The sequence below is a fragment of the Equus asinus genome, chromosome 8 (assembly GCF_041296235.1).
Source record: "Equus asinus isolate D_3611 breed Donkey chromosome 8, EquAss-T2T_v2, whole genome shotgun sequence".
Lineage (NCBI taxonomy): Eukaryota > Metazoa > Chordata > Mammalia > Perissodactyla > Equidae > Equus > Equus asinus.
The window spans coordinates 21,796,438-21,818,180 of NC_091797.1; the positions used below are offsets into that span (position 1 = coordinate 21,796,438).

Below are 21,743 nucleotides of genomic sequence, written 5' to 3' on the forward strand. Positions count from 1 at the left end.
TCACCCACTGGGTGTGTGTGCTCATTGCTTGGGAAGGGGGTTGGGGGGTGGCAGTGGTTTGAGCCCATTTCAGGCCAGTTACAGAGCTCTTGTGATGGACTACATGAATGTAACTGGAGGGAGTTCGTGGGCCAAACAGGTTCCCATTCTCTTTATTGAAAGCTGTTAGTTAGCTCTTCAGCCTGGGGGGCTGCAAGGAGGAGGTGAGTTGGGCTACCTGACCGATGTGCAGCTCTCATCTGAGTGCAGGAGGTTGCCTTCCTCAAAGGGCTTCTGGCTGTCACCTCCCACAGCCATTTCCACCCACCGTCCTCTCTCATTTGCACATTCCAGCCCTCTGCTCCTTGCTTTAGAGCTGGGTCTCCCGGCCCAGTGGTCCTCTCCTCAGAACCTGGACACAAGATGGAGGTGGAGATGAGGGGAAGCAGCAGGAGAAAACAGACCAAATTCACTGAAATTTAAGAAAATAATATTTAGACTTTACAAAAAAATCTGCAGGTGTGGCCCCCTCTACAGCATGAAGGGCAAGTCTATGTTCTTCTCACCGGTGCCCACGTAGATGTAGCCACAGTTCTTGGTGCGGGGAGCATGGAAGAAGGTAAGGCCTGGCCAGAGCAGGCTGCGCAGGACCACCAGGGCATTGCCCCTCTCCATCTGGATGCTCCAGGACCCTGGAAGGAGGCGGGCAGGAGGCAAGGCCTGGGTGCTCTGGAGCCGGAGCTCTGCTGGGTGTGCAGAGGCCCCCAGCGCCTTGGGCAACCAAGCCCGGGTGCTAAGGTTCCACTGGGAAAAGGGAAGACAATTTAATTATCCCGACGCTTTACTCCTCCTGATTGCCTTTTAGCCATTTCACTGCTCATTAAAACCACTTCCAGAGGGAGGGCAAAGGAAATGAAAAGAGGTGAAACTCAAACCAGTCCGTTTTGTTTCTGTCAGCAAATCTAGTTAAGGGTTGAGTGGGGGAGGAAGCTGAATCCACAGGCCAAGGGGAGTTGGGGCCAGACTAGGGGAGACTTCAGGCTCCCGCACCCTGTACCAGGGGTAATCACAGTGACCTTCCGTCCTAGTGCCATTTGTCCTGCTTGCCATTCTGCTCTCTCTTCCCCAGTCCCAGAAGCCTCTGATCTGAAATGGAGTAGACCTGACCAGGGGCTCACACGGAAGTTTGGCCGTTTCAGGTTTCCCAGCTCAATAGCCCTCTCTGGCAGCTGGTAGACTGGGAGCCGTCCTGGCAGGAGGGGACTTGAGCTGCAGCTAATGAGCCTTTGTCTGTCCTGGGTTCTACCCTGCAGTGTGCTCCCCAGACGAGCAGCCCAGCCTGGGGCTAGGTTGTGCAGCCACGAGGACTTGGTGGGAAGGGCCTGATCCAGCTCCAGAACCAAGGGAGGGAGCCGCTGTGTGGGAGGAAGGAGCCTGGGAAAATCGCCTCTGGATGCAGATCTGGAGCTTCTATTCCCCTGCGCACTGAGGCCTCTCCCCAGCCCAGCCGCAGCTCTGCTCCAGGCCCTGCCAGAAAGGCAAATGCTTTGAAGGTTTTGGTGTTAGACCAGCCAGCAATGGACTGAGAGCTGCACTGAGGCCTTCATCGGCTGCCAGCTCAGCCCGGCTGCTTGGCTCCTGCTGCCCCAGCTTCCCCCAGGCCTCCTCCAGCCATGGCCCACCCTGGTCACTCCACACCCAGCAGCCTCACAGCTAGTCTCCACCCACTGGGGGCCACCCTGCATCCGAGAGACTTGACCACCAGGAACCCCCGGCCCTGATGGAGCTCCGCCCTGCTCAGGGTGCCGTCACCTGCCCAGGTCCAAGCCAGAGCTTTCTGGGTGCATGTAGATCAGCTGGCCCTGGCCTGCTTACGGAGAGGCTGGCTTGGAGCCCATCTCAGCACTCTGCAGTGGCCTGCACCATGTGCCACCACCCATGCATGAGATGATGAAGTAGAAGCCCCAGTGTGGGCTTGGTTCCACTCCCCCAGGCCCACACAGTGCCAGCCAGACAACATAAAGAGGAAAGAAGAGTGTCCCTGGGTTAGAGGTCTGGGTGGGGCGCTGCCTAAAAGGGGGTGCCTTTCCTGGCCAGAGAAGGAGGAGTATTTCCCCTGGCTCCTAGAACTTTCTTCTCTGGACACCTGAGGTCCTCCACCTCCCAGACCTGCCCTCAGAGTTCTAGAGGCCCAGGTCTGTTGCTTTCATAGTCACTCATTCTAGAAAACAGATTGCCTAGGGGTAATGGGAGTGGAGGGTGAGAGAACGCAGTGTTCCCAGTGTACCGCATTCAGACCCTTGGCCTGAAGCACAGACCCCAGGAAGGGGCGTTCCCTAACACACCTTGGTTACCCCCTCCAGTGCCCAGAGCATTGTCTGGGGACAGTCCCTCCCTGCCCTTGGTCACATAGCTCCTTTGAACTGAGAAAAGTCAGGCTCTGCCTCACTCCTCTTTGCCCACCCGGAGACAGCAGCTTGCAGCCCGCCTGGGCCAAATGCTGTTCTGGAGAAATGGAGTCCTGGAGTCCCCCAACTAGACCACTCATCAAGTCACTGTCACTAGCACCTTGGCACACCGTGGCCAAGGGCTGGGTCCTGACCCCTCATACCAGCCTGCCCACCTAGGGTTTGGCTACCTCTTGCCTCCACTGGATGAGGGGCCCCAGGCTCATCAGCAGGGACTTCCCCCTCATCCCAGCCCCAGAGAGCAAGAAGAAACTGTCAGGGATGCTAGAGAAATACAGTGATCCCCCCCAACCAGGGCAGGGGGTCAGTGCCAAGCAGGCCGAAGGGTGCTGGCAGAGCACACAAGTGGCATGTGAGGGGCAGGCCAGCCAACAACACTGCCTCCCTCCCTCCCGTGCATTCCTGTCACACTCCTGTCCTCCTCTCCTTGTCCCTGGCTCAGCTGGTCGCCCAGGAAACACATAGGCTCCCAACGTGCCAGGAGTCACGTAGCATCTACCTGAGGACCCAGGCACTTGCTGTCACCTTCACCCACTTTTCTTATTGCAACTGCCAGAAAGGCTTGGGCCCAGCCAGCTGCCACCGCCTCCTCTCAGACTCCAGGGGAAGCAGCCTCCTGCAGCCCTGATGTTTTCAGTTCTTAGCCCAGAGGCTAAGTCGCCCCAAACCTCCCCTCCTGCCCCCTGGCAGTCAGTCTTCTCCACAAGCTGTCTTTTGAGGATGTGGTGGGGAACAAGCTGGTAAATTAGGAATAGGGCCTTTTGCAATCAGCAGGAAGTCCTCCTGGGTTTCCTGGGCCTTGGGGTCTCACCCACCTTGCTAGTCTGGAAACCTCAGGCCAGAGTATGCTTATCATAATTGCATTGCCCTGCCCTCCAGGAAGAAAGGCAGCAAAGCTCTGAGATTAAGTTTGAAGGCGGAGTGGGCCAGGCTGGGGATCAGCAGGCAGCAGATAGTTGAAACCCTCTCCTCAGACCAGTACCACACAACTGGTCACACCACAGAAATGGCGTCAGTCCCTTCTCAGAGCAGCCACTCCCCCCACACCAGGGCCACAAGGTAAGGTCACACCCCCTAGAGGCTGGTGGGGGTGGGGCGAGAGGCAGAAGAGGGCCCTGTCTAATTGATGGGCAAGGCCAGGCACCCTGGTCCAGGCTGAGCACCTGTCAGCCAGGCTTCCAAGGAACTTGGTGGGAGGAGCCACCTGCACAGACCCACAAGATCCTGGGCACCATGTTCCCCACCACTCCAGTGCTCCTGTCTCCCCTGTCCCCCGTCCTCTCCCCAGCTATCACCACCACTAGCACCTTTTAAAGGCTGCTTTCTAGGCAGGGAGGCCCCTTGCTGCCCTCTGCTGCCTGAACTGGGCCTTGCTGCTGAGAGCTCCACCCCACTTGTGTGCTGGAACCCCAGAGGCCGTGTGCCTGGCACTTCCTGAGATCTGCCAGCTCCAGCCCAGGGTGGAGCAAGGATGGGAGCCCTGCCCTCCACCCCTCACGCTCTGCTTCCCTCTCGGCTCTGCCTGCCCCTCGCTGCTTCCCAGGACACCAGGGACTTTGTTTGTGAGGCACCTTCTATTTTACATTTCCACTTCCCATCCTCTCTTTCATTTGATCTTCCCAGACCTCTGTGAGGCAAGGACAGTATCTGTCTTGTTCACGACGGCATCCCCACTGCCTGGCACATAGTGGCTGCTCAGTGGCTATTTGCTGATGGAGTGAAAGGTTAAGGAGCATCGAGTGGCAGAGTACTACCTAGAAATCTGGCCTCCTGACCTGGTGCTCCATCTGTCTCACCTGGCTGCAGCCCACGCTCAGAGAACTCTTAACTGGTGCCCTGCTGACCCCAGGACATGGCAGGACAGCTCAGGAGGGTATTAGTGGCCCCAGGCGACATCCCTCCCTATCCTCAGCCAAGGCTGGCCCAGGGACAAACTGCTGAGCAACTGCCTACCTCCATGGGCACAGAGAGCAGGAGTCCCAGGGATAGGGAAACCTAAATCGTACCTGCTCACAGGTGACATGAAGTCCCCCTGAGCAGTTGCCTCTGACCCAGAAAGGAAACAATGATCTACCTGGGCAGAAAACAGCTGCCAAATTCCATCTCTCCAACCAGTGCTGGTGTCCCAAGGATTTTGACCCCACTTAGGCCAGCCCATTCAGGCTGCCATTCAGGCTGCTGTCTGCCTCCCAGCGCTCCTGCTTTCACTCGGAGATAAGGAAGGGAGTCTGGAAGCAAAATCAGTGTCTGCTCTCCCCCGACCATCCACACCTCCACCCTCACACCATGGGCCCACCAAGCAATCATGTGAAAAAGCTCGGCCTGACTTCCTGGAGGCTTTTTGGTGGTGGCTCTGGAAGGAAGGGGGCTGGAGGACCAAAAGATGTAAGGTTTCCCAAGGTCAGGCCAGGAGCATCCCTCCCCTTGGGCCCACATGCATAGGAGATGGCAGAAGCCCTCAGCTCCCAAGCCTTCAGTGCTGAGGACAAAGCAACACGCTGGGGTGAACCGCGATAGGAACTTCAGCTAATCCTTGAGCCCTGAGGCCCACCATTAGGGCAAGAAGTCTGGGGCCTCAGGCCAATGAAACTCACCCACCTCCCTGGCCCAGATCCTGTACCTCCCAGCGGCCTGATGAATTTACTTGCCGACTAGACACATCAGTGTGGCCCCAGCATCCTTTGGGAAAACCCTAAAGCTCCATATCTTACATCGCTGCTGCAGAGAGAGCTGCCTCTTGCGTCCCCTTTATTCCAAATGGCAAGGCTGATGGGGCTAAGGGGGTTCCCTTAGGGAGACTTTGCTGGGCCCCCACACCCCATCTAGCCCTGGCTTTAGTCTGGCCCCCTCCTTGCCTCTCACACTGCAAGGGAAAAAGGCACTCTTATGTCAGCCCCCCTAATCCCCCAGCACTGTGGAGGGAAGGCCTTATCCACCCACCTTGGAGCATCCAGCTGCGTGTGAGAAGGCTCAGAAGTCAGCACCAAGCAGAGCTGTCCAGCCACACCCTGAATCAAGGAGGCAAGGCTGCTGCCCCCGGATTAGGGACAGTAAGAGGACTTTTCCCAGCCCACCACTCAGCCCCTGGCATTGGGTCCCACCACCAGAGGGTTCCTGGCTACCTTTATCAACCGGGGATGTGCAGCCCCCTCTGGCTCCTGGCCAGGCTGGGAGCACAGAGTTGGATGAGATAACAGGAGTCTGGAAAGTATGTCTGATGGGTGAGAAATGCCCAACCCCTATAAACCTGTATTTCCCCCACGGGTCCAGGAGCCCCTTTCTATGCTCAGGTAGGCTTGACTCGGGTGCCCCCTTGTGGCGGAGGCCAGAATAGCCATTCCTTCCTGGCACCCCTGACCCGCTCAGGACCCATCACTGGCCCCCAGGACACTGCAGTAGCCCTGAAGTGGCCTCCAGACGCCTGGCTTGCTCCTCATCCATCCATCCGAGCACCACTGCTTTATTATCACAGACCTTCTCACAGGCCACCAGATGTTCCTACTGCCTTGGTCTAGGCCTCCTGCACCTTGGCCTTCTAGGCCCTCCTAGGCCTGCCCAACCCACCTCTAAGGTCTTTTTGCCACTAAAAATAATATGAATAATAATTATTAATCTTTATTTGAGTCCTTACTATGTGTTAGGCACTGTTATAAGCATTTTGTATACGTGTTAACTCATTTAATTCTCATAACAACCCAGTGAGGTAGAAAATATCATTCTTCCCCTTTTAGAAGTGAAGAAATTGAGGCACAAGGAAGTTGAGGGACTTGCCCAAGATCACACAGCTAGTAAGTGGCAGATTCAGAATTCAAACCCAGGCTAATTCCAGAGCACTGGCCTTTAACCACCTCTGCAATTGCACTCCTAAGTTCCAGTCCAGCTGGGTTGCTGGTTGCTCCTCAGAGGTGTTCCGCTAGGGGAAAGGCTGATTGTTGTCCTGCTGTCCCCATCGTCCACTTAAAAGGAAACACCATCTACTTGACACCACAGTTCATGCCAGAGCCCTGGAGTCTAGCACTCGAACACTTACTGTGTCCTTGGCTTTAACTCTCTGAGCCTCTGTTTCTTCATCTGTAAAATGGGGATAATAATTGTATCTACCTCATAGGTTGGCTGTGAAGGTTAAAATGAAGTAAGTCATGGAGAGAGTTGAGTACAGTGCCTGGCACACAATAAGCAGCATCATTGCTTCTATGAGTTATTATCATTATCATTGTCATTGTCATCATCAACAATAGACCCCTCCAGTTCTCAGAACATCTTTGCATGAGGAGGGGAAGAAGCAAAGGCCTTGAGTCAGGGCCTTGGGTCTGGCCCTCAATTTCCCAAAGCCTGGCACCTTCCTGGGGTACAGCAGCCAAGCAAGAGCCTCTTCCTAGGACAGGCTCTTCTCTATTGGCGAGGCTCAGGGGAAAGAAATGGGGTCTCTGTGACCCCACCACCAACTGCTGGTGTGTGCCTGGGCCAGGTGGGCCCTGAAGCACAGGAAAGCCTCTGAAGCTGTATGTTTGAAGATTAAAAAGTACCACACACATAGCAGGAAGCAAATGTGCAGAATTCATTTCCTTAGCAAGTCAGTCAGCACCCACTCACTGAGCACCAGCTATGTGCCAAGCACTGGATCTAACCCCAAAACTAACAGTTGAGATGTATGTACGGCTACTATCTTCAGGGGTGTTTTCAGAGATGTTTGGGGGAAGATTCCTAACCTGCCTCCATTCGTGATTGATAGGAACATCAAAAGAGACACTGAGAGACTTCCTGTCTCTGGAAGCATATGGAAGACAATCCTTCCTTTAGTCTGCACACATTTACCAACTATGAGCTGAGCCCTATATGGGCCCTGGGAAGCCCCACCCTCAAGGACCTACAGTGAACCACCAATTCCTACCCCGGCCATTGCTTCCACTCTCAGAGAAGAACGGCAGGTGGCATGGCCCACTGCTCTGACCTGGGTGCAGATTCAATGTCCTCAAAGTAATAGGCTTACCTTTGGGGATGTCATGCTCCAAGGAATCCAAGAAGTCCAGGGAGGGGTCCAGGTCAGCCTTCTCAAGCAAGGTCTTGTTCTTCAGCTCAACAGGCTCCCTGAAGTGGAAGTAGGAACTGAGCTTCTTGGCTTGGGACAAAGACAGTCCTAAAAAGAGATGGCAGGTAGGAAGGGATGGTCAGCCCCAAACCCCATAGCCCCCTTTCTCTATGCATAGGGACCATATGGAGGGGCTTGCAAAGGACTCAGTGAACTACTGACAGAGAACTGAAGGGAGAAAAGGCAGTAGTGTTCCCTCAGCCCAAACTTGGCCCAGATCCTACAATGAGGAGAGACCAAAGAGGAGGAAGGTGGAAAAAGGCAAGGAACCCAGACCCATGCAAAGCCCTGGGACCCAGACAGCCAAATGCTCTCCCACCCTCAGGCAGAAAAGAGTCGGGGTCCATGCCAACCACCCATGCCAGGCCATTGGGCCATGCTCCCAAGTGATGTGGCCACACCTATTCCTTCTCTGAGGAAGTGGGCAGGTTTCCCTCAACTCTCAGACATGTGTCCAAACTATGTTTGGGAAGAGATGCCCTCCTGCCCTTGAGAGAGGCCCCAGAGAACTCACCTTCAAAGGTCCGATTGACATGGACGGGTCCAAAAGGAGTCTTAAAGAGGGCACCACGGGGAATGACAGACACAGCCTTGTCAATCTGGTCAATGATGGACACCAAGCGGGTCTCTTCCTTGATCTGGACCTGAGGAGACAGGAGATGCAAGACATCCTGCCAGGGTGCTGGTGCCCACTCACCCGTGGTCCAAGGGCCCTCTGCATAACCATCTGTTCTGGGTCACCACAGTGTAGATGCCAGGTCCATGGAAAATCACTGGCTAGGCAAGCCCTCACTTTCCCTCTTGTCAAGTTTTCTTTCTTTCTTTTTTAAATTGGTAATCCATACTGGTGGTACAATATTTAAAACTACAAAAAAACAGTCTCTGTCACCCCATCCCTGGTGCCCTAATTGCCCTCACTGAGGATAACCACTATTAATAGTTTCTTTTGTATCCTCCCAGGACAATACCATCCTATCACCATATTTAAATGTTGCTTATTTTGCCTTTTTAAAATACAAAAGCAGTCCTGCTTACTGTAGAATATTTCGGTAATACAGAAATATTTTAAATATGCTTAAGAAAATGAGAACCACTCATAATCCCATCTCCTAAAGATAATCACTGATAACATATTAGTATACTTTCTTCTATTCTTTTTTCTATGTGTATATTTAAAGCAAAATTTTATATAGTTTCACATCCTGCTCTTTGACTTAATACTATTTCTCCTCATCACACCATATTATAACATCTTGATGCAGATGAAATTTGGTGACAATCAATATCAAGGGCAAACCTGAACTAAAGGACTTCAAAAAGCTGTTTGGGAAAAAGCATCACTTGACAGGGAAAACATGTCACCAGGAGTCCCTAGAGTCACTCGGCCACTGATTTCCCATGGGCAGCCCACCGGGATTGTTTACAAAGGAAGAGATGGAAACTATTACTTAATAAGCGCCCAGGCCAGGGTCCTTAATCTCATTTAATCTGCACAAGCCTGCAAAGTAAATATAATTATCCCAATTTTACAGAAAATAAAACTGAAGGCAAGTTAAGTTTGTCCAGTGTGGGGGGGTGGGGGGTGCAGCCGAGGCATCGCAGACCTAGACCCAGACTTTTGGCATCACCCAGGCTCAGGAGCAGAGGCTGGGTTTTGAATTCCAGGTTTGTCTAGTTTCAAAACTTGGGCTCTTTACTTTTTGATCTAGCAATTCCATTTCTAGGAATTGATCCTTCAAATAGACTGCACGCATTGGAAATGATGTCTGTGTAAGGTCCTTCCTTGTGGCACTGCCTGTCAGAGCTAAAATGTGGAAACCTACATTTCCACGAATAAGACACTGGTTAAATTACGGTACATTCACACAATGGTAGAAAGAATGGGAGGCCCTTTAAGGTACTGAGAAAGAAAGACCTTCAAAATGTATTGTTAGGTGAAAAAAGCAAGGTGAAGACTATATGCATAACATGCTGCCATTTGTTTTGGGGTTTTTTAAGATAAAAAGAGGGGCCAGCTTGGTGGCATGGTGGTTAAGTTCATGTGCTCCTCTTTGGTGGCCCAGGGTTTGCAGGTTTGGATCCTGAATGTGGACCCCACACACTGCTCATCAAGCCATGCTGTGGCAGCATCTCACACACAAAATAGAGGAAGATTGGCAACAGATGTTATGTCAGGGACAGTCTTCCTCACACACACACAAAAAAAGTTTTAGGGTCTGGCCTGGTGGTGTAGTGGTTAAGTTTGTGAGCTCCACTTCAACTGCCCGGGGTTCACAGGTTCAGATCCCGGGCGAGGACCTAGCACTGCTAGTCAAGCCATGCTTGTGGCGGCATCCAACATAAAATAGAAGAAGACTGGCAAAAGATGTTAGCTCAGGGCCAATCTTCATCACAAAAAAAAAAAAAATAGAGACTACAGTCATGAGCTACATAATGACGTTTCAGTCAATGACAGACCGCGTATATGACAATGGTCTTATAAGATTAGTACTATTAGCTTAGGTGCATAGTAGGCTATACTATCTAGGTTTGTGTAAGTGCACTCTGTGACATTCGCACAATGATGACATTGTGTAATGACCCATTTTTCAGAACGTATTCCCATTGTTAACCGACTCATAACTGTATGTAGAGGTAAGACATTTGCTGAGGTTTGTATTCGCATCAAATGTCTCTGGAAGCAGAGCTTCTCACACCTGAATGTGTATTCCAGTCCCCTGGGAATGTGTTAAAATGCAGATGCTGATGTTGCCCAATTATTCTGCATTTCTAACTCCTAGGGCATCATGATGCTTCTGATCCAGATTGCACTTTGAGTAGCAAGATTTGGACACAACACACACTCAAAAAGGTTACATTAATGTCCCTCCGAAAGAGGAGCTGGGTGACAGGTGGACATGGATGGGAGGCAAACTTTACTATATTCCTTTTTGTACCTTTGACTTTCAAACCATGTATTATCTAGTAAGATAAAAATTGATACAAAAATACAAGCGCGTGTACACATTCGCTTACCCTAGAGCACAGCACAGACCCTTTCTTCCAGCCCCTGCCCCAGAGCCAGGCTCCGCCCACCCACTCTCCACCCTCTCACTCAGGACCTGTGTGTTATGTTTTGCTGCCAGAGTTTCTGTTGGGCTGGGTTTGGCCCAGGCCCTCTTCTTTCAGCCCTCCTCCTCTCGTCTTCACTCACCACTACTTCTTCTTCAAAGACCTTCTCACCGTCGTTCACCTTCTGCAGCTCAGTGTGTTCATACTCATGCGAGGGGTCCCCCGTGAAGCGGCCCTTCACCACGGATGTCTGCACCATCATCTCGTCTGTGGCAGGGGGCAGGAGGCTCCACTCCATGCAGTTCAGGCTGCCGACAACATCTGCATCACCCCAGATTCCAACTCCCCCTCTCCCTCAGGCTCCCGCCACTGCCCCTTCTCCAGAGGGGTGAGGCCCAAGAAAAGCTGTTGGGAGTCACACTTTTCCCCTTAGGACCCCAAAGTGCCTGTGGTGCACCCCACCCCCATATGTGATGCAAATGCAATTTTATTTTTTAAAAGGTCAGAAAAGCTTCACATATGGGGGCCAGCCAGGTGGCTCAGCGGTTAAGTGCACACATTCTGCTTTGGCGGCCCGGGGTTCACCAGTTCAAATCCCGGGTGCGGACATGGCACCGCTTGGTAAGCCATGCTGTGGTAGGCGTCCCACATATAAAGCGGAGGAATATGGGCACGGATGTTAGCTCAGGGCCAGTCTTCCTCAGCAAAAAGAGGAGGATTGGCAGCAGATGTTAGCTCAGGGCTAATCTTGCTCAAAAAAAAAAAAAAAAAAAAAACAACTTCACATATGCCGAAATTCCAAGAGCTTCTTCCTAGATTTCTAGACTGTGAGATTCAAGATGAGTTTCTGGAAGCTGAACTTTCCTTATTTGCAGGTGTCTCTGCTTTGGTGGGCCCCAGATTCGTGCTCCACCTGCCTACTGAGCCAGCAGCACAGCCATCTTCCCCCATTGCTCAGGAGAGCCCAGCCCAGGCTCAGGACCTCCCGTCCTCTGAGGTCTTCAGGAGCACTGGCGAGCCCAGTCCCTTCTTTCTCACTTCCCACCGGAGAGGACCTCTCACTCCTCTCTAATCCACTCAGGGCCTGTGTCCCCAGCCTGGTCTCTGCTCATCTTCCTGCCCTTTATTCTCCACTGGCTCCTTCTCAACATAAAAACTTCTCAGCTTTCTAAAACAACAGCCCTCAAATCCATGCTTCTCTAGAAAATGCCCTTTTCCTGTCCCTCCCTCCTCTTCCAGAACTCTGCGCAACAATTTCAGAACAATAATTTGCCCCGTGGGAGCCCTTCCTCCCCCTTGCTTTCACTCTTTGCCCACTGCACAGTGATTTCTGCACCCCCTACCCCTAGAGACCGCTTAGGAGAAAGTGTGATCCGTGGGACCTAAAAGGCAACAAATGCATTTCCATTTCTATTTCCTCTCACATCTCCCTTCTCCCTCCTCCAGTGTCCTAAGTATTTCCAGGGATCTGTTCCCACCCGGCTTTTCTCTCTGCAGTCTCACCCACCTGACTCAGGTACTCACTCACAGCTACTGCCTAGTTGGTATCCAGAATCCAACCACCTCCACTGCTTCCCTCCTGGTCCGAGCTACCGTTTCCTCTTGCCTGGATATTGCAGTAGCCTCCTAACCAGTCTCCCCACCTCCATACCTGCTCCCCTTTCAGTCTAGTTCCCACCCAACTGTTAAAACCTAAGCCAGACCATGTCTCTGTGCAGAAACTTCCAGTGACTTCCCATTAAGCCAACTCTTCACAATGCTCCACAAAGCCCTGCATGATGGTCTTCAGTCCCTTACCTCTCTGACCTCATATCCGACAATGCTCCCCCTCACTCACTCCTCTCCAGCCACACTACCCTCTTTGGGGTTCCACAAACACCCTAAGCACATGTCTGCCTCAGGGCCTTTGCACTTGCCTGGAATTCTCTTCTCTCAGATAAACACAGAGCTCACTGTCTCAGTTGCCTCTGGTCTCCTCTCAATGGTTACTTTATCAGAGAGGCCATCCTTGACCACCAAATAGTGCCCCATCCTGTGTTCTCTCTCCCTCCTAGCACACCAGCTGACATGTAATATGTGTGTGTGTATTTATTGTCTGTTTCTCCTCCCCTTACACACATACTACAATGTAAGCTTCATGAAGACAAGGACTGTGTCTCATTTACCATTGAATTCCTGGTGCCTAGATCAATGCCTGGCACATAGTAGGTGCTGAAGAAATAAAAACTTATGGGGAAAAATGGAGTGCCAAATCTCTATCTTCAGTCCAAATGTTTCTTCTGGACTACTCAGCTGTACTTTAACATGCCTCCTTACCAACCCGCCCCTCAGGCACCTCACACCAAATTCCCTAGGTCTTCCCTGGCCCTGCTCCCCGAATCCTCTCACGGTGAGTGGCGTGAGCGCCTGCCCAGCTGCCTAAGCTGGGAGGAGGGGTCAACCTCGACCTCTTCTTCACCTTCTGCCCGTTCAGACAGTCACGAGTCCTTCCAGGTCTACCCGTTAGATCTTTCCAACCCATCCCCTCCCCTCCGTTCCCTCAGCTACCTCTTCCTTTCAGACCCCTTCATCTGGACACTGCAACAGACTCCTAAATGCTCGCCCACTGCCAGGCCATCTTGCCCACTGAGATCTGAGCAGGCTCTTCTTGTTTAAAGCCCTCGATGGCTCCCCACAACCTATGGACAAAATTCAACCCCATCGGCCTCCATCCAGCTCTACATAACACCCTCGGCTGCCATTGTTATGTCTACCTACCTACTGTTCTCCCAAACACACCCGGCCCGCTCCAGCCAACAAGTGTGCAGAACTGTTCCCTCTAACTGGCATGCCTTTCCCCACACCTTTCTGGAGAACTCCTCCTCATCTTTCAGATCTCAACGAAGTTACTCCCTTAGTAACCTTATTTAATTCCTCTCTAGGAGAATGCCCTGCCTTGGTCCCCCTTAGTATACACCTCTGTTCTAGTTTTAACACATTTTTGCTGAAATTACTGGGTTACCCATCGGTCTCCCTCCCAAGATGTGAATACCTTGGAGACAGGGGTGATTCTTAGCCATCTTTGTAAGCAAAGTCTAGCACAGAATGTGTCCAACCAACATTGGATTGATGCATGGATATATAAATGAAGTCTCCAACTCTGTGGTCTGAATGGATTGCTTTGTAAGGCACTGAGCTCCCCATCATCGCTGGAGGTGGTCAAAAAGAGGCAGGATGGTCCTGCGTGGTAGTGTCCAGGGAATTTTTCCCAGTTCTACATCCCTTCTCTCCCATTCCGTATTCCTTCACTACTTCCTAGAGCGCCTCCTGCCGTGAGCCAACAGCCAACAACAACTCCATTGACGATGCTTCTGGACCCACTTCCAAACAGCACCACACCACCCCCACCCCCGGGGCTTCTGACCCTCCTCCAGACTGAGCTCTTCGGAATGCCAGCCCCCGCACTGGCTGGCACCTGGCTTCTACTCCAGGTCGCCATTCTCCAGGAACTTTCACCTTTCTCCGCCTCTGTTCTTGGCGGCGCCTCTGTTATAAACCCACTGGCCTCTAAATTTCTCTTGCACTCCCCCCACCCCTTGCCTAGAGCCCGTCCTCCCAGGGCCCCGCCCTCTTGGACATCGCCCACCACTTCCCCAGCGCCTCAGATTCTGCTCTGTGCTCAGGTCCCCTTTAATCCTCAACCGTCTCGTTCCGTCCCGGGCCCCGCCCCTCAGCCCTTCCCCATTCCCTCCTCCTCGGACCCAGTCCAGCCGCGTCCTCCACCGCGTAGGCCCCGCCCCTCCCGGCCCCTCTGGCCCTCCCTTCAGCATCCCGCGGCGGCCTCGGCCAACCCGGGCGCTGCCTCCACCTGTAGAGTGTCTTGCGCGGTGCGAGCTGGTCCTCACTCAGGCCCTGCGCGATGTAGTAATCGGCGACGAGGCCGAGGATGCGGCCCCAGAAGAGGACCCGATCGTACCGGTAGTCGCGCTTAACCAGCATCAGGGAAGTGAGCAGTGAGGCCCGACGGTCCGGACTGAGGCCCTGCCCACTGCCGGACGCCAGCTCCAGCGACAGCAGGAGGCTCTCGGCGTCCATCGCCCCGGCGGCTCAGCTCAACGCCCGCCAGGTTGCTAGGAGAAGCCGTGTCCGTGGAGACCCGAAGCTCCGCCCTCCCGCCAGGCGGGCAGCAGGATTCCACCCGCCTGACGGCCTGCGGCCCAGCCCTCTCAGGGCCTCCGGCCGGCCCTTCTCCCTACCCTGCCCTTCGGAAAAGCCTGGGCGTACGTACACTAGTTCCCCTCTTCCTTTGCGGAGTTGGGAGCAGATTTGTTCAGTTGTCACAGCAACAGCCCGGTTTCCCTTAACCCTGAATTCCAACCCAGGCCAATTCCCAGGGTATAGTAGTCCTCCCTTATCTGTGGGGGACACGTTCCAAGACCCCCAGTGGATGCCTGAAACCCTGGACAGTAAGGAACCCTATACATATTACGATTTTTCATATACATACATACCTATCATAAAGTTTTATAAATTAGGCACAGTGAGATTAACAACTTAATAGAATTATAGCAATATACTGTAATAAAAGTTATGTAAATATGCCATCTCTCTCAAAATATCTTATGGTACTGTACCCATCCTTATGATGATGTGAGATGATAAAATGCCTACATGATGAAACGAAGGGAGGAGAAAGAGGAGGGCATTGTGAAGTAGCGTTAGGCTACTACTGACCTAACGACAAATTCACCTGCTTTGCGGTTGACCATTGGGGATAATTGAAACAGTGGAAAGCAAAACTGCGAATAAGGGGAAACTACTGTATTTTGCTCCTCCTGAGCCCTCCCACATAGTCGACATTTATTGAGTCCTCACTTTATATGCAGTGACACTAGCTGTATTATTTCACTCCAGTTGTGTCCCTTATTGGCCTCAGAATGATCTGTGAAGAAAAGAATTTGAGATCTTCTTGGCTCTAAAAGTCTAGCATTCTAAGACAATTCATTCCCCCCAAATCCAGGTCTTACAGAATGGGGTCCATGCATTCCATTCTCTTCAATCTTCACCAGATGTCCCTTCATTTACCCCTCCCATAGGACTATTCCACCTAAGCGGCAAGTGGAGACCTAGGCAGTGGGGCAAGGAATAGGGCCACACCTTGGGAAAGCAGGGTGCGAAGAGGGGTACAAAAAGGATGACATTTACAGACTACACTGTCCCATCAACCACCACCTACATTTCCCTACCTTGGGCCCCACAACCATTGCTTTTAGGCCCAAATGGTAGCAACAAATGAAAGCCCAGACCCCACTGCAGCTGGGGCACTTCACTGCCTGGGCTAGAGACCACTTCTTCACACCTACCTCTGGAGGCCCCAGCCAAGGCAAACTGATCAACAGCCGCCTCAGCAAGCTTGCTGTCAGGGAAGGAGATGGGAGTTATTGTTCATACTATTAACTAACTGATCTTTTAATTTCTGGATTCCTTTGGTGAGGACTCATGAAATCACAATGACCTGGGGCCCAACGCTAACAGAGAACTAAATGTCCTAAATTACCAAGATAATTACCTTGCTTTGATTGTCTAGGCGTTGTTTACAAAGGCTTTTAAAATTAGTATTTGAGGGAGCCAACTTGGCTTAATATGTCTTCCAACTCAAACAATTTATAACTCTCTCGTTCCAATCAGACCTCTCAGCCTGTCCCTTCCCAAGTGGGAGATAGGGCCCTATTCCTCCTCTGTAAGGTAATATCAGACAGAAAAACAGCCGAAATTCTAGCTGACAGAATATTCTTTAAGTGGTCATGCACAGAAAAGAACCCAAACCTTATGTTTTCACTGATTCCATATTTACTCAGCACCTTTTAATGGCAGGTTCCATGTCAGGAACCATAACCTGAAGCCAGAGAGGGGGATCATGCAGCTGGTCCCATGCTGCCACCTTCGGCAGAGTTGCATTATTTCAGAGTAAAACCACACAGGGTGTACAGCACAGTGTGAAGCACTCAGCCTCAGGAGATGGGTTTGAATCCAGGTTTCACCACTCAGGCAAGCTATTCAGTCTCCCCAAGCCTCATCTACAAAGCAGGGACAATATGTACTTTGTAAGGTTGTTAGATTTGATAATGTAGTTAAAGTGCTTAAAACATAGTATAAAATATAAACTATTTTTTATGTTTTCTGAACAAAACACAAAACATATTCATTCCTTTTTTTTTGCTGAGGAAGATCTGCCCTGAGCTAACATCTGTTGCCAATCCTCCTCTTTCTGCTTGAGAAAGATTCGCCCTGAATCTTTCTAACATATGTGCCAATCTTCCTCTATTTAGTATGTGGGTTGCCACCACAGCATGGCTGCCGATGAGTGGTGTAGGTCCGTGTCCAGGAACCGAACCTGGGCTGCCAAAGTGGAGCATGCCAAACTTAACCAATAGGCCACAGGGCCAGCCCCCATTCCTTCTTCTTAAAACATAAAAAATAACAAATATTTATATTGTCCCCATTTATACGCATGCACACACATGACACGCACATCTCCAACACCAGCAGGGTAAGGATTCTGTTTCAACTTGTTTCCAGAAATACGCAGGTGTTCTCAGGGACAAAACATCAATGCTTAGTGGTAAGGACAGCACCACACCGGAGAGGATAACAGCAAGGATCAGGATGGCCAAGTCAGAGGTGTAGCTGAGGAAGAACTGCCACAGGCAGGAGGGCAGGGTTTGCCTAATGACAATATTGCCAACAGCAACTGACAGCAGCCGCCAGATAACTGCAATAGACAGGCTGGGCAGAACTCCAGGAGGGACACTTGGCCTCAGGGAGCTGATCCCACAGGGCAGTCCTGGGGCTTTAGCCTACAATTCAATCAGTTTTCTCTTCTCAGCCCAGTCTCTCAGCCCCTTCCCCTGCGTGACCTCTGCTTTGGGCACATATACTTTAAGGGTCAGAAAACCCAGTTGTGGTGAGGAAAGAACGCTGGGCTAGGACTCAGCTGCTGAGGACTCTAGCCCCAACTCTGATATCAAACTATTATAGAACCTTGGCCAAGTTATTGAACCTCCCAGACTGGCCTGGGGCTGATGAAGAGAAAGAACCACTAGTAAAAAAACCCTGCAAGTCTTGAAGCATAGAGGCCAAGGAGAAAGACAAAATACTCCAGCCTCAAGCCTGAAAAATCTCTGTAAGCCAAAAGAGTTTCAGGAAAATTTACTATGAATTCATTCATTTTATATTTAAGTTCATGAGTCACACTCACATTATCATGTCCCTGTTAAAAATTCTGAAAGGCCGCAGCAAAAAGCAGAAAGTGGCCACCTCCATAAGAGTGTCTGTCTGTGGGCTTTCCCACAAGTTTGCTTTCCAACCCCAGACACGCCTGACCCAGCACCCACCAGGAAAATCAACCTTTGATTCAGAGACGTTGTTCAATGATGATTATTACAGCCACAGCCATACCATCAACCCTCCAGGAAGTCCGAGGAGGGGAGGCGGGCAGCCAGAAGGATAGTACCTTCCTCTCACCTGGAAGCAACTCTAGCTCCAAGCAAGAGACAAGCGACTTGGTGCCACAGCAGAGAAGATAATTTAGCCATTGTGTTCATGATTAAGAAGCACCCCCATTCACTCGTGGACGCCTTTAAGTGTCACTGGTGCCTGGAACCAAATGTAATCCTCCCAGGCCGTGGCTGGGATGGAGGCTCTGCCACAGGACAGGGTCACAGTCAGTTTGTGGCCCCGGCTGGGCACTCGGTAGTTGAGCTTGGGTCGAAACCAATCTTCTCCACAGTCGCGATGCCCCTGTGCCATGACGATGGTGCCCATGAGCGGAGGAGCCTGCAGCTCACTGAAGGCATCAGCCATGAAAATAGCTCGGAAGAGACGACGCAAACAAGCTGCCGTGCTCAGGCTCTGGTCCATGCTGTTGGGGGCTAAGCGGGACAAGTCAAGCTCATAGAACTCCTTGGGACTTACAGCACTGCCGCCAAGGAGAATAAGCACCCGTGGTACTAGTGTCCGGGCAAAGAGACCCTCTAGGTGGCTGAGGACACTCTCCAGTTCTGCCAGGGCTTGTTGGCATTTCCTGCTGCCCATGTCAGCAGTGGCTCGAGGTTTCTTCTTCACCACATCCTCTGCCTGTGAGGACAAAGAATAGTGAGAAAGAAGGACAAGGTAGGGAGAAGCTAATGCCCTCTGAAGAATGCTGTTGGGATGTAATAGACAAAGGAGACAATTTCCATGGCTAAGACTTTCGGTTTTATCAGAGGGAAATATATCAAAAAGGAAAATATATTCTTTCTACTAAACCATAATTCTCCCATGCTTAGAACAGCAAACACAGTTTTCTGAAGCAGGAAGGCACCCAGCAATAAGCAACCAAAATAGTCAAAGAGACTTGGTGGCATGGCAGGTGGCAAAGTTTTGCTGTGTTGGGAGTGATAACAAGAATGACGATAATTTTGTCTAATAAAAGTGATTCTGGAGTTGGTCTTCCAGTTAAACATGGCAAATTGAATACATGCTTATTTGCGCTCCCATTTGAAATAGTACTAAATGAGAAGAAGGGAGGAAGGAATGGAGGAAGAAAGGAAGGGAGGAAGGGAGGGAGGAGAGAGAAGGAGAACTCCCAAGAACACAGAGAACCGGTGAATAGACAACAGTGGCCGAAGGCAACAACAAATTTTTGGAAGAGAGAAAGCCGACGAAAGAGTTCAAGAGAGCTGAATACCAAGTGCTGCAGAGGGGACTCCCACAAGAAGCAAACTGATTCACACTGAGAACTCCAGAGAGCCTCAAGAATTGGCAATTTAGACACAGAAGGCAAGAGTGAACAAAGGCGGACTGAGTGAAAACCTGTGTGAGAAGCTTCAGATCACCTGCCAAGTTCCTCCACCCAGAGAGAAGACTTTCCGATATTGATGTTTTGGAAGTCCCCCAAAGAGATTGCTAGATTCCCACCCACTATTCTTAGAGTAAAATCTATCAGCTCACAAGGCCCAGCTACACACACAGTTTTCCATGACTTATTCTTAAATATTCACCAGACACAAAATAAAAGCCTCTACCATTAAAGTCAGAGACCAAAACAAATGAACAGAAAAAGGAATCTGGAAGAAACTGAGACACTGCAAGGAACAGAAGAAAACCTCAAAAATAAAATAATTAACATCCTCAGGTAAGAGAAGTTCATACAGACATGAAACAACAGGATGCCATTAAAAAGGTACACGCAAAACTTAAGAACGAGCTCCTAAGACCGTGATTGCCAAAAAAAGAAAAAATTAATAGAAGCGTTAGAATACAAAGTCAAGGAAGTCCACCGGAAAGTAGGACAGAAAAACAAAAAGATGAAAATTTGGAGAGAAAATACACTAAAATTAAAGGGTCAGTTCATGAAATCCAAATACAATACACAATAGGAGTTTCAGAAAAAAGAAGAGAAAACGCCAGGAGGGTCAGCTTATCAAAGCGCAGAGTGGGGAGAAGGTGACTGAAGCCATGGAGCTGAGTCACATTCCTACAGCTGCTTAGGCCGACAGGCCCTGAAGATTCCTTAGACCCCCATTTTACCTGCCTAACATGTAACAGCCACAAAGTCTCCCCACCTGTGCCTACCTGGGGAGAAGGTTTCCGGTAGAAATGCTTAAGCTGTTCATAGGGCAGAGGGAGCTGCTGCCGTTGGTACATGATATGCTTCAGAAGTTCACAAGTAAACCGACAGCAGCCTTCCTGGCTCACAGGCCCGGGAAACACCACTGGCACCATGCAGTCTCTGGGGCAAAAGGGCTCCGAAGGGTTGGGAGGCTGTGGAGCAGAGGTGGTCTCAAATAGTTCTATTTGAGGAGCGTGGGTTTCCTCCGACTTCTCATACCATTCCAAATCTAGCAGGTGCACAGAGGGACAGGAGAGAAAAATGAAAAACTTAAAGGCCAAAGTCGGTTTTCTCATTCCTTTGTGGCCATACCGGCCACCACTGCGGAGGAGACACCCCGACACAAGCACATTCCCTCCGCAAACTCCTGTGTGGGCGACAGTGGGGAGACTCGCGATCCCAGTCGCCTAAGGTGATCTAAGTGACCGCCGGATAAAAGGAGCGGGGTGAATTTCGGAGGCAGCGACTGGGGCTCCGCTCAGAAAGTGGAGGCCCTGATCCGGGGAAATGAGCTGAAAGACAATGTAGTCCAGCGGAGTCCAGAACGCCGCTGAGAGGAAGACAGAGTGGAACCAGAGCCGGGAGGGACGCCGGGAAACGGGGACAACGAAGACGGGCCAGAGAAAGGGCCAGGAGCTAATGACTAGAGGGTGCGGCAGCAGGGACGAAATAGGTCCCCGACCTCGGGACCCCAGGCCTTACCAGAGACTGCGGCCGAGGACAGCACTTCCAGCTCCGGTGCCGACATCACGACCTCCTCCCTCCTCTCAGTGCGGTTTGAATAGGCGCCCCGCGGGGTATCATGGGAAGCCCGCGCCTCCACTTCCGGCGTGGCAGGGCCGGAAGCGGGCGTGGCGCCGTCGCATTGGGGTGGAGGCTGGGCTGGGCTGGGCTGGGATTAGAGCCGCGTGCTCTCTCTTTAACTCGCTGGCACGGAGATACCGAGCCCTTCCTCGACAGGGAACCCACGCACTCTTGGCCACTGGGCACTGCCTTCCAGTGGACGCCTGCCCTCACGCATGCGTTCTCTCCTCCGTTCATTATTCACTGTGCACCTACTTCGTGCCAGGCCCTGTCCTAGGTGCTGGAGACTCGGCAGCAAACAAGCCGGAGGCAGGCGCTGTCCTCAACGGGTTCGCTGCCTATAGATACAACACAATGTGATGAATTCTACTGTGGGGTGTACACGGGCTGTGAACGCGAAGAACTAGGACGCCTAATCTAGATGGGATGGGAGTGAGGGGTGCTCCCAGAGGAAATGTGTCCAAGAAACTGTGACCTGTAGGATGAGTAAATGTAAAGAGGAAGGCCTAGTGGTCCTGGAGACCTCCAGAGACAAGAGCATCCTCTATTCAAGGAATGAAAAGAGTTCAGATTATAAAGAGTTAAGACTGTGTGCCATCCAAGTAATGCTGTGGTGGACAAACAGGAGCCACTTCATGGCAAGGCTTTATAAGTCATGTTAAAGAATTTGAACTTGATCCTGTAGGGGGGTGGGGAAGCTTTGAAAGCTTTAAGTAGGGGA

General features: G+C 51.4%; 3 protein-coding genes across 11 annotated transcripts in view; 1 reads left to right on the forward strand and 2 right to left on the reverse strand.

Annotated features, from left to right (window-relative positions):
* MRPS18A (mitochondrial ribosomal protein S18A) overlaps positions 1 to 14,435 on the forward strand; it is a 31,058-nt gene extending 16,623 nt beyond the window's left edge. The window contains exon 7 of one of the 3 annotated variants that reach the window (XM_044776752.2): positions 13,886 to 14,435. In XM_044776752.2, coding sequence (XP_044632687.1) covers positions 13,886 to 14,005 — 120 coding nt within the window. In that variant the 3' untranslated portion in view covers positions 14,006 to 14,435. Of the gene's footprint in view, positions 1 to 10,316; positions 10,520 to 11,462; positions 13,728 to 13,885 lie in introns of those variants that run through there. The other 2 variants (XM_044776751.2, XM_044776753.2) reach the window with 2 other exon arrangements.
* On the reverse strand, positions 12 to 14,682 carry RSPH9 (radial spoke head component 9). Of its 6 annotated transcripts, none has more exons than XM_070514865.1 (6): positions 14,543 to 14,682; positions 10,730 to 10,895; positions 8,051 to 8,180; positions 7,438 to 7,584; positions 546 to 671; positions 12 to 391 (listed from the first exon to the last, which is right to left on the reverse strand). In XM_070514865.1, the coding sequence occupies exons 1-6, from the start codon at positions 14,659 to 14,661 to the stop codon at positions 153 to 155; spliced, it is 927 nt and encodes a 308-aa protein (XP_070370966.1). In that variant the 5' UTR covers positions 14,662 to 14,682; the 3' UTR covers positions 12 to 152. The 6 variants fall into 6 exon arrangements, with proteins under 6 accessions (XP_070370966.1, XP_044632678.1, XP_014692932.1 ...); XM_044776743.2 differs by having other exon boundaries at positions 14,435 to 14,661; XM_014837446.3 differs by having other exon boundaries at positions 12 to 451; positions 14,435 to 14,661.
* Positions 10,759 to 21,360, reverse strand: MAD2L1BP (MAD2L1 binding protein). Of its 2 annotated transcripts, XR_011504964.1 has the most exons (4): positions 20,921 to 21,045; positions 20,182 to 20,447; positions 18,091 to 18,702; positions 10,759 to 10,895 (listed from the first exon to the last, which is right to left on the reverse strand). XR_011504964.1 is itself a non-coding variant. In XM_014837445.3 (3 exons), the coding sequence occupies exons 1-3, from the start codon at positions 20,964 to 20,966 to the stop codon at positions 18,190 to 18,192; spliced, it is 825 nt and encodes a 274-aa protein (XP_014692931.2). In that variant the 5' UTR covers positions 20,967 to 21,360; the 3' UTR covers positions 15,630 to 18,189. The 2 variants fall into 2 exon arrangements, 1 of the variants encoding a protein (XP_014692931.2); XM_014837445.3 differs by lacking the exon at positions 10,759 to 10,895 and having other exon boundaries at positions 15,630 to 18,702; positions 20,921 to 21,360.
* Positions 21,361 to 21,743: the final 383 nt, after the last annotated feature.

Coding starts and splice junctions, on each gene's coding strand:
- RSPH9 (XM_014837446.3), bottom strand. CDS start 14,661: ATGGACGCCGAGAGCCTCCTGCTGTCGCTGGAGCTGGCGTCCGGCAGT. Junction 10,896..14,434: donor CCGCGCAAGACACTCTACAG/GTGGAGGCAGCG, acceptor TGTTGTCGGCAG/CCTGAACTGCATGGAGTGGA. Junction 672..7,437: donor GGAGCATGACATCCCCAAAG/GTAAGCCTATTA, acceptor GCCTCCTTCCAG/GGTCCTGGAGCATCCAGATG.
- MAD2L1BP (XM_014837445.3), bottom strand. CDS start 20,966: ATGTCGGCACCGGAGCTGGAAGTGCTGTCCTCGGCCGCAGTCTCTG. Junction 20,448..20,920: donor GTCCTCGGCCGCAGTCTCTG/GTAAGGCCTGGG, acceptor TGCACCTGCTAG/ATTTGGAATGGTATGAGAAG. Junction 18,703..20,181: donor ACCGGAAACCTTCTCCCCAG/GTAGGCACAGGT, acceptor TTGTCCTCACAG/GCAGAGGATGTGGTGAAGAA.